The sequence below is a fragment of the Drosophila yakuba genome, chromosome 2R, assembly GCF_016746365.2.
Source record: "Drosophila yakuba strain Tai18E2 chromosome 2R, Prin_Dyak_Tai18E2_2.1, whole genome shotgun sequence".
In the NCBI taxonomy this organism is placed as follows: Eukaryota; Metazoa; Arthropoda; class Insecta; order Diptera; family Drosophilidae; genus Drosophila; species Drosophila yakuba.
The window spans coordinates 9,889,653-9,901,585 of record NC_052528.2 but is presented as its reverse complement, the minus strand read 5'-3'; the positions used below and the strand labels follow the sequence as shown (position 1 = coordinate 9,901,585).

Below are 11,933 nucleotides of genomic sequence, written 5' to 3'. Positions count from 1 at the left end.
ATTGGCCCAAACCGAATACCCAATCCCATACTCATACCCATGCCCCCTTACTCCCATACCCCCATACCCATCGCAATCGCAAGCCCAAAGTTGCGTTGTCACCACGACCACCACCGGTTGATGTGGCCAAAACAGCAGCGAGCGCGGCTCTTGTTTATTAGTTGGAAATCAAAAGTACATCGACACCGCAGGATTTGTAATGGCCACACTACGGACCTGGCTGCTACACTTTTTGGCCTAAAGAGTCGGGCAACCAACCTGTTTGCCAACAGACGAAAAGCAACAATTGCCGATAACCAGGCCGGTTTCTGGCGCTAATGACAGTGAAATGCCTTCGATCTGCCGAGGCGCCAGCGCGATTACAACAAGCGGGGGCGTACGGTACAGTGAGGCTAATGGCTGCATTAACACGCGTGCACCGAAAAAAGCTTATTTCAGATGAGATATGCTCCAAGTACTAAGTGTTTTAGCTTTCTAAGCCCATTCCTTTATTTAGTTCTTAATAACCAAATCTATTTATTGGGTCAAATGTTTAATCAATTAGGACCAGTTTCCTCCGCATTTTGAGGCAAATATGTGCAACCACTATATTAAATCCACCTGTGGCCAGCTTTTTCTGCCATTGCACCCATTCACTGGCGCCGATAAGTGGCGGCTTAGCCACCACTATTCTGACAGTGTAATTTATCAATCAAAATTCCCCAACACTGATCGAGTGGAATAAACTTGTAATGTTCGCAGGGGCAATGTTACTCTGTGGCCAATGTCGACGCACGAGCCACAGCGAAAGGTGCTCCAACTAATGGGTATTCGTATGTATGTACGTATACCCCGAACCCACTTCGGAGCCCCCTCTTGGTGGACCTGGTTGCAGATATCCGCAATAGCCAATTGGCATTACTGTGCGCATTTCGTTTTAATTGTTGTGCTCGCACGGCCGAAGCCAAGTACGAACACCCGAAAACCGGCTGGCCAAACTGGCAATTGGAGCCTCCACCCCTTTTTTGGTGGAGCACACACATATTTCAATTTGCTTATGATAGGCGCCATAGCGTTGAGGAACCAAAATCCAGAGCCCGGCTGTGACCATAAAATTGCGGGCTTAATGCAGTCGCAAAATGGGCGAGTCGAGTGATAAGTTTATGTTCCGATGGCCTGATAAGTGGGTTTTCACATCGAAATGGCTGGAGAAATCTCCTAATTAGGCTTTAGGGGAAGCGAAATGGCTTTTGAAGTCGCTCAATGGAGAGCAGACCTGCAACTCCTATAGTTCATAAGCCTGAAATGTCAGGTTACCTTACATGGATTGAATAATAATGATAGAAAGAAGCGTTTCCGATCAGATTATAAGCCGTGTCGATTCAGTCATGTCTGTCTGTCCGTTTGTCTGTAAGTTTGTCCGTCCGTTTGTTCGTTCGTATAAACGTCCAGATCTCGAGAGTTATAAAAAACATCTCCCTCGACTACTGCATTCTGTATGCTTCGACTCGTATTTAAGTAAACAAAGAACTTTGTAAAAGTGATACCTTTTAGCCAACGATTAACCAATCGTTCATATTCCCTTTGCCATTCATGCCAAGTTATCGCTGACGACTTTAAGCGCGCTTAAAATGCTGACAATTAAAATCGTTTTCATTGCACTTCGATGGGCGGCAATAATTCGCCACCCAATGCGCTTCCATGAAATTTCACAGTTCAATTAATGCATTTTAATTTTAACTTTATTTTCCAATTTACTTCACACAGTTGAAATGGACGCGTGGAACAACAACAAAAAACGCCAACAAGGCGGCCAAAAGCGTTGAAAAGCATGAAAGAAAAAAGCGGATCAGCCTGAAAATTGTTAACGCAAAATTAAAAATTGTTTTTGATTGATTGTTGCATGAAATTGGCTTTTGGTCTGAGTATGAAGACCGACTCTACTCCCCATTGATTGTAATTACCTTTTTCCTCTCTTATATTTCATTTGCCCTGCGCACTTAATTAGCCAACTGCCACGCCCCATTCACCTCCATCCCACTGCCTTTTCCGGCTGACTGAGTTTTTCTGGGGGGGAAGGGGAAGTACAATAAGTAAATATGAGCAATGCCGGTCCGGTAACGAAATTAAGCGAATTGCTTTTAATAGATTTTTCCGCCTTTTCAGCGATTTCCTTCTTTTTTTTTTCGTTTTTTTTTTGCTGCACATATTTTATTGTCCCATTTCGTTTGCGGTCAAGGCATTTCAGAGTTTTCGTTGATTTGGCAAAGCTGCAGCTTGGCAGGCCAGTTTTCCTTGGGCGGAAGGAAGTCGACTTCAGGTGACTTCTGTTACAATTTAACCGAAATGCTGATCCGGCGAAAATTAGCCAAGTCCAGTCAAGTTAGTAGTCAGTAGTTGCTGGTCACGGCAATTTATGGCTCGCATTTTCCCGCACTTTTGGCTTATGCAATCTTTTCCCTGGCTTTCCATCATAATTGTCGCTGGGGCTTGGTGCGATTTGGTGCGGAAAAGGCCGGAGGAAATGCCAACCGAAATGGTGATCTCTGCTACAAGTTACAGTTTCCATTTCTCCGCTCCACCACTCAGCCTCTTGGGTGAAAGTCAGATGTGTGTGCATGGGGCATGCAACATGTCTTTAATGAGATGCACGCAGATAAAGAAGCTAACCGATTATGGACGGCATAAATCACACCAAAATGATCGCTGGATCTGTATATTCGGGTAATGGAGGCATTAGCTTTGCCAGAACGCCGACTTTCCCCACATTTGCTATCCAAAAAAAGTAATACTAGGTGAAGCAAGCATAAAGTATAAAATTTTATTCAAATCAATAATGCAAAATTCAGTTTATACTAAACAGATGTAAGTAACACCAATTCTTTACGCTGGACTGTAAAGTTGCTGTAATGGTTGGCATTCGAAAATTAAATCATGTGTTCAAATGACCATTCATGCAATTCCCCGACTCACATAATTTCACAATAAAAATAAATATCTTCAAAGCGCGCAATCCAAAAAAAAAGCAACAAAAGACAAACGATATCATTAAATATGCAATAAATAAAACGAATTACCAAAGCATAAATAAAAAAGACGCATTTTAATAAATCAGACAGGAATAAAAAACATGTCCGCCGCTGCACCGCCGCCCGCAAAACCGCATCCACATTAATCAATCAGCCGAAAACGTCAAACGCTCCACAGCAACAACTGCAACAACAGCACCGAATGGCGGCTCATTAAAAATTAATGAAAACACTCCGGTGGAAAATCGCAGGAAAAGCGTATGAAAACAATGCGTTCGAAGGTGATCGAACCGACAGGTGTAAACCGAATGTGATAATTGCATTGCAGGCCTGCATCTTATGGGGCAAGGAAGTGTGGCGCGATATTTATGTCAACGAGCTAAAACAGGTGGCAAAGGGCGTTTGGGCCTACTAGGGCTTTCACAGCGGATTTGGCCACATGCCTTTGGCATTTGCGGGCTGAAAACCAGTTTCAAAAGTTTTCCCGCGCTTACCTGTTTCTTTTTCTTTTTTCATATATTTTTCGGCAGGGTCAATGCTGCCGTCGTAGAAAGCCATAAAAGCCAAATTGTCATTGCCGTGAAGGAGTAAAAAAAGACAGCGGCGCTTGCGCAATCGCTGGCTGGACAAGTTTTGTGCTACACTTTAAGGATCGCAGCAGCGGCTGTCGCAGCAGCAACAGCAGCAACATCAGTTGCAGCAGCAACATCGGCGACGACAGCAACTTGCAGCAGCCCACGACGATGAAAAGAAAACGAAATGCTCAGTGCCCCACGGTTTCACTTTCATTCGCAACGCGCACGCGCAACTGGCAGGTCGCACGAAGAGAGCACCTGAAAAGCGATATTGCTTGATATTGCTATTCGATTTCCCCTCAAAAAGAAATAGAAAATAAATATTGAAAATAAATACACTTTTGTGCCATCGCAGAGCTCAGAGAATTACAATTGTTTTAATCGAATAGAAAAGTGATTATAAGTGCATTTTAATTGTGCGGCAATCAATATAAATAATTGAGTGTTTTCATTTCATTTGGCCGCATACAAAACGCAAAACCTACGACAAAACACGAATATAAATTCCATCGCGCAGTACTTAATGGATGCAGGTAAATGCGAAATAAAATGCGGAATATTTTAAATGGCCATTTAGCTGCATATTATAATACATTTCCTCTGCGGGCGTACAGCAAGAATGATTTCAATGTGCAAATTGAGTTAGTAACGAATGAAATTTGATTGTGATTTAATGCCAAGCGAAGGACTTTTATGAATAAGTTCAGTTTACCATCATCAATGTCCTTACATTTATTGGCAATCGAAAGGACTTAGGCTCATTCTATATATGCATAATATGAAATGTCTTCGATTTAATAGCTACGATCAGATCGCTATCCATGCCCAATTAAAGCCACAATTTCCCTACAGAAAGCTCCACTTTCTTGTGCTATTTGGCCAACAAGACAGTCCGGACCGGCTCCAAAGCGCCACGGGCCACTTAGCCATGAATATTGCAGGTGAAATATGTTTTGGCATGCATATTTAATGCCTATCAAAATACAGGCGCAGTGGGCAAACTATGTGAAAACCCGTACGAACCATTTTAAATGCCATCAATTTCAATTTTCCAAATTAAATGCGTGGCTCTATGAGGGGAAGGGGGTGGGCATAGGGGCCTGGGGGGTTAATTAATAATTCATTACGTTGCCAGTAGCAATGACATAAGCCCCAAGCGCAAACGCAGCGCCAAGTTCAACAACTTGGCTGGAAAAACGACGAACGTTTTAGGGAAAATCTCTTTCAAAGCAAACGAGTGAGAGAAGCGCCAAAGTGCCTTGGCAGCCACTTAGGAAAAATCATCATCCAGCGACGTATCGGTTATCGGTTAAAATCAAACAGCCCGACAAGTGAGTGGCCATAGTAGTCAGGAGTGGAGTGGAGTGGAGTGGCGAGCTGTGGAGTGCTGTGGATACGAGTGGCTTGGTTTCAAGTGGAGTGCCGTGGAGGCTATTGGAGGCTATTGGATGGCCTTTGGAACGGGCCCAAACAGGCTTGACGACTCCTCCATTTGTCGCTTGGAATTTGTCGTGGTCACCGGGGTTATTCACACCACCACCACCACCACTACCACTATTCGCACGCCAAAAAGCCCAACAACTTCCAGCTAACTCTTTCTGCTTTTGGCCATTTCCGTAATAGCTCCATGTGGCCCCACCGCCACCAACGACATCTGCTAACGGCGGCAGCCACGCTCTGCTGTCTCGTGGGCATCATCGTCCAGCCAGTCCTCTCGGATGAGCCCCCCATCCCCACATCCTCATCAACACCCCCATCCTCAGCAACAGCCGCAGCCGATCTCCCCCAGAATTTCACGGCGGAGGCAGCGGGCACTGAAGCCCTGAGTGACAGCAGCGGCAAGGAGGTAAGTCCCAGTTTAGTGAAAGATTTTGACAGGCAATGAGCGTCGCTTTTGACAGCTTAATAAGCAGCCAGCCGGGCAACTCATCCGCGAGGTCATCGAAGGTCCAAACTTAGCCGACAAAGTGCAGAAGGATCTGGATCTGGAGAGGGAACTGAAACGGGAACGGGTTGTCCCGACTATAGAACTGGAAACTGAAACGGAGTTCGTGGGGTAAGTTAACAATCGTTAGCCTATAGGCAAAATTTGAGTGCCATTTGAGTAAACCTTTCAATGGAAGTTAATCTTATTACCCTCTGCACCTCAATGCATACATACATAAAAGATGCATAAGCTAACTTGTTTTTTTTTTTTTAACGTAATTATAAATAAATAGTTTTGTTTTAAAGTTAATAAACATGTATTGTAAGGCTCATCTCTTATCCAGTGTTCCAGGCTTTCTGCCCACTGTTCTACCTCCCAAAGATTCGGACAGTCCCACCAATGGGCATGGCTACATCCAGTTTGATATCAACGATGAGCTGCCCGTGGAAGTGGCACGTCGACAAAGACCCATTGAGCAAACAGTCACCCGCTCGCGAACGGAAACCGTCAACGAGGTGCTGTCCAATCTGTTCCCCAAGGGATTCTCGGACATTTTCCGATTTAGTGGCAACACAGAGTCGTCCACCACCACATCCACGACCACGAATAAGGCGGTGGTGCGCCCCACAGTGGTAGATGTGATCAGCACCACGGAGGCGGCCAGCACTGAAAAGCAAACGGAGCCACCAGCCCCGAATGCCACCTACTACAGTTACCATACCACCGTGACGAAGGAATACCGCCGGGAATTGGGACCAGGACACACGGAGATCGTGGTGGAGCAGATTAGGGATCCAGGCTTTCGAGACGGCAGTAACCACATTTCCCGAGATGAGCTGCTCAGGATCAATCGAGCTGCAGTGGCGGCTCCAGTGCTGCCCAGTGTGCTACTCCAACCGGAGGGCGACGACAACGAGACTCTGGTGGCGGCAGAAAGTTCTCCAATTGTCATCCTGGGCGAACACGATGCGGAACTGGAAGAGGGACAGGAGATCAATGATAACCAGATAGCGGAGACACGCCACGTGGGCAGGGAGGCCTACCAGCAGCGAGTGCCAGCTCCAACGTTCAATGGCATCGAGAGCTACGCCAACCAAAAGGGTCCCGGCCAGGATCAGGAGATCAATGTGCACATTGTGCACGACGGGCCACTGGGAAAACCTCAGCAGGCAGAGGCAAAGGTAGGATTGCATTGATAAACCCCAAATGATTATAAGCATATTACCCCTTTTCCCAGGCACACAAGGAGCCCCAGTCGCAGGCTCCGCAGCAGGCCTTGGATCACTTCCAGGCGCACAGTGAGCAGAGGTTCCAGCAGCACCATCCAAGTCAAGAGGCACCCTCACGGCAATTCCTCAAGAGCTTCAATCCCATTGTCTCGGGCAGTGGTGACGGGCCCCTTCCGAAGGGCAGTTTCCACTACGAGGTGCAGAATCCTCCGCAGCGACCGAGTCCACGGACGCCGACGGAAGGAGACTACGCCGGCCAATTTGTGAAGCCTGCTGCCCAGTTGACCTACCAACAGGAGCTCAGCCAGGTGATTCCACAAGAGCAGAAGCATCCACAGCCGCAGCAGCAGTCGGAGTTGCTGCACACCAAGGCCATATCCTCGCCCTCGCCGGAAGTCCACCAATATTCTGGCTATGCAGGTCCAACGCCCGTTTCCGCCACCCCAAATAGTCTGGTGTTTGTGACCCTGAACACTCCCAGTCCACCCCATGCCTCGCCGGCACCATCCATTGCGCATGCGCCACTAGAGCCAGGAGTCCAGATCACGGTGAATCACCCCTCTCCCCATAACTACGTGGCGGAGGCTCATGCCGAACCCTCGCAGCACAATATCCAACATGCTCCGGCGCCGGCTACAGCTCCAGTTCCAAAGAAGTCCAGTCCATACACCTTTGTGGAGGTTCAGAAGTCCGTCAACATCCACAACAAGCTGATCACGGAGAAGGATGGAAGACTGGTGGAACAGCACGAGACCATTTACCCTCAGCCATATTTGCAAAATCACCTGTCCCAGGCTCCTGATCCGCCCAAGAGCTATGCATCTCTGGCCAAAAATCCCATTCACGTGGAGTACGACAGTTCGCCCCAGGAGGTGGCCATCTCACACGCCTCCATCCACTTGGATACAGATCATGCCGGAAAGGCAGCTCCAGGACCTAATGAACAAACTGTTCACCCAGGTCCAGTTTATATGCAACCAGACCAACACCAGATTCATCAAGATCATCACATAGTCCATCATGAGCATCAGCTAGAGCATGAGCCTTCCTTGCATCAAGATCACCTGGAGCATCATGATCACTCCCACCTTCAACCATATCACGTGGAAAAGCATGAAGACCACGATCATCAGGTGGTGGAGAAGCACATACCCATTCCCTATGCCGTTCCACAACCTGTGCCCGTGCCTGTCCACGTGGAGCACTACGTGGATCGACCCTATCCAGTGGAGACCATTGTCGAGCATCCCGTTCCATATCCCGTGGAGCGGGTGGTGGAGAAGATCGTCGAGAAGCATGTGCCCGTGGAGGTGGAGCGCATTGTGGAGAAGCCCGTGCATGTGGAGAAGATTGTGGAGAAGTTCGTAGACCGCCCGATGGCAATTCCGATCCATGTGCCCGTGGCCATTCACATGCCCATGCCGCCGGGCCACTCCTCCCTGTCATTTCCCCACTACACCCATCCCAATTCCCTGACGCCCTGGTCCCACTCCATCGCCCACATTCCACCGAAGGTGCTGCAGAACTACTACACCCGCATGCTAAAGAAGTTGCTGCCACAGCTCACTGCCAAAACGCCCATTCCGCAATCCCCCAAAGCGGTCAAGTTGAGCAAGCCGGTGGCGGCCATCAAGCAGCCGGTGAAACCCGTGAGGGGGGAGGCGCCTAAGGTCGCCACCTTCAGCTTGGCTGACATGAAATTCGACCTACGACCCCCACCGCCACCGCAGGGCTCGCCTTGGTTGCAGGGATCCCGCTACATCTACAATACCCTGCCCGTCGATTTGGCCACCGCCGCGGCCTCGGCTCCCGCCCAAATGGTTAAGTCCTACATTGGCCCCGTTCCAGCGACGACATCTGGCAGCTCCGTCGTGGGAGATTCCCCGCTGACCAGCGAGTTCGATGAGTTCCAGCGATGGCGCAACGGGCACTCCCTGAAACGCAGTCCCGACTTTGGGCGCAATCTTCAGTTGGAGTACGGATTCAAGCCCCCTTTGGTGCCGTCCATGGAGATCGACGACAAGGGGAATCCCCTCAAGCAGGCCGAGCCATCGGAGACGCAGTGAAACTGCAATCGAAGTTAAAGTAGGGAGAGCGGAGAAAAAGCGTGCCAAAATATAATGCTATAGTAAATATTGTCTATTTATAAAATGTATTTAAAGCCAAGCATTTAATAAAAGAATATAAACTTTATAAAACATAAGCAAAATATTCAAGGTATCTATGCAATTGCTCAACTAAATATAAGCTACACATATACCTATGTATATTCAATTCATCTTTTATTTTAATGTGAGACTTCTTGGATTTGTGAAGGGGAAAAATCTCAGACCACGCAGCACTTTGCAAATTGCTGACAAGCCCGACATCCCAAAGAAAAGTGCACATGTGTCAGTCGGCAAGCAAGTGCTTAGCTTGGGGCAATATTAATTAAACAAATGAGAGTGACAACCCTGGCATTAGGTGGCTGACGAGACTGTACCCAATTAGAAGGGCCTAGGCCTGGCATAAAAATTATGAATTTCCTTAAGTAACGTGCATGCAAATGAAAAATGCCCCCATTTATGAGCGTAAAAGGGTTCCTCCAGAATTCCCCATTTCTTATCAGCCCCCAAGCAGGCGCCACGCCCCTCCAATTCGGGGCGCACACGTATCGCATAAGGGTGCCCAAGTGCAAAGATTTATATGACAGCTCATAAATTTACAACACATGTAGCGCCCAGCAGATATTAGGAGATACGAGTATTCTACGGTGACAAGCCAAGGCCTCGCACGTCTCGAGTTTTGAATGTTATTGAAGCGTGTTTTCCGAAGGCGAAAAATAACAGTCTTGCAAATGTTTGCACAGCCAGTCGAAGAGCACGTTTTTTTTGCTAACTGCGAACTGGGAACTGCGAATAGCGAACTGCGAGGCTGCAGTTGACATTTGACATTTTGGGGGGCGGCGGGAATGGGCGTGCCGACAAACAGTTTAGCACACGTGTCAAACGGAAACGGAAACCAAAACTCGATAGGCAATCGGAAGTTCAAGCAACCAGAACCCACTGAAACTCTATTGGGTTGATCATGATCATGGTTGATATTTCAATTGGTTTCAAATTCAATTCCATTTAAAAGTATAAATGTGCATAGAACTTAAGCTAGGAAAATGGGTCATAATTATGTTCCCAAGTTAACTGAAAATGAACTGCTATCGAAACCTAAAGCATAATGTAGATAAACAAATTTATTTAAAATGCAAACACATAAATCTTTTAAATAAGTGCGCTCAGCAAAATTCCTAAGTGCAAATTAACCCACAACAAATCGAACTCACTTTAAACTATGCCAATTGCACTGCCAATTGTACGTTCTGGGCAACTTGAGCCAAATTCAGTATCGTAAATCAAAAATTGTTCAGTGCCACGCCCACAGATATCACAGATATCAAAAATCAATTGCAAATGCAATTGCAAATGCATTCTTCGATAGACTCCCCGCTGCGGGGAAGAGGTTTGGGTCACAGAACGAAAACGAAGCCAGCCGACAAGAAAGATAAGCCAGGGAACAATTGAATAATTTATATGCAAATAAATAAAAGTACTTTCGGCACAAAGAGCTTTGGCGCAAAACGAGCAAAAAGCGTGTGAAATATATTCTCCGTTCTGGCCACAAAAGGCGTGACACACGCTACAACAGCGGCCGAAATCGGGTATTTTCAGGAGTTTGCCCAATTCTTTTTTATTTTTTGGCGGCCTTCGAAGACCCCACCTATTGGGTGATCTGCCACCACCCACTTGCACCACCACCCTTCTCGACTGTCCCCAAAAAGCTGTCGGCCTTGTCGGGCTTTCGGGTATGGCTGAACGTTTGCTCGCTGCATGTCATTGTCAGGGGCTGCCAGCTCTGCATTTGATATACGATGTGTTGGCAAGCCGCCCAAGTTGGCGGCGGACCGCGGGCAGGGGGCGTGGCACTGCGAGACAAATGCAGCTGAACCGAAAATTGCATTTCCGCTTTGGAAATTGCGCAAACTTCCGCAACGCGCGGGGAAACCCGAAGCGAGCTGAACAGACAAGAAAAAAAAACAGGAAAACGTCGCCAGACAATTGGCAAAAATTTTCTATAAAAGTGTGAAATAGGCCGCCGCCCCTTGGCCCCCATACAAAAAATTTTTGGAGCCGTGGTAGTGGGGGTAGCGGGTGGTGCAGATGAAGCTGACATGCCGTAAAGTGGCCCCACTGAACCACAGAAAACTTGTCACACAAAAATGAACGCAAAAGTGTCAAAAGCACACAAAGATAAGTCGAGATAAAGGGGGTGCATTTGAGGAAACTCTGGCGGATCTGGGGAAAAAAACCACAGGAACGAATGAATGACATTGGAATTGCACTGAGAAGTGCATGGGAATCGCCGAAAACAAATGGTTTCACTGCTATATTTACTTTTTCCAGAACCACTTGGTTAATTTGCCCTATCAACTACTAGAGAAAAAATTCCCCTAACCCTTATGCCAAGACCCTGGTTATAAACGCATTCTTCGCTTGACAAGGGTTAGTTTCCATGTCGCTTAACCCGCTAATGGGCGGAAATACCTGCGGTTGGCAAATCAATCCTCTTAAAAACAGCAAATAGGTGCAGGTTAAGGACTGGCAAATATTTGCGCCCCCACTTCGTCTAGACGGGGATTTCAACGTGCCAATGGCAGGCCAACAAAAAGAAAGTAGAATCCAGCACTTACCAGGCGACAACCGCAAACAAACAGGAAACCAGCTGAAAATCTATTCAATCAGAAAAATGAGCAAGTTGCCAGCACGTACTTACAAGCCAAGCAGTCATAACTTTTTGGCATTGGCAAAACTAAACAGGGAATATCTACAACTGTCTGAGGAAAAGCGAGAAGTTGTGGCGGATCCAGAACAATGGCCAGAACAGAAATGGGAATTCAAAGAGGGCTTTGTTACATTAGACAGATCGGCAAATAAACAGATCCCGAAGAACTGTTAAAAATATTAAGCCCAAAAGTATTCAACACATAAAACTATGTCGCATGTAAAAATTTAGTAAGGTTACAGTAAGTTTTACAAAGTGTATGTACTGATTTGCTGTATGTCAGATAAAAAAAGCACATGTTAATATATTAAGTATTTATGTTATTCTTTTCTTTTATTTTTCCATTAAATTTAATGTAAAAGTTTACTTTGCCATATACATC

General features: G+C 46.8%; 1 protein-coding gene across 1 annotated transcript; it reads left to right on the top strand.

Annotated features, from left to right (window-relative positions):
* The first annotated feature begins 4,716 nt into the window (after positions 1-4,716).
* Positions 4,717-8,881, top strand: LOC6529914. Its single transcript, XM_002090835.3, has 4 exons — positions 4,717-5,429; positions 5,485-5,639; positions 5,854-6,691; positions 6,748-8,881. Exons 1-4 carry the CDS (start codon positions 5,211-5,213, stop codon positions 8,803-8,805), a joined length of 3,270 nt encoding a protein of 1,089 aa, XP_002090871.1. The 5' UTR covers positions 4,717-5,210; the 3' UTR covers positions 8,806-8,881.
* The last annotated feature ends 3,052 nt before the right edge of the window (positions 8,882-11,933 follow it).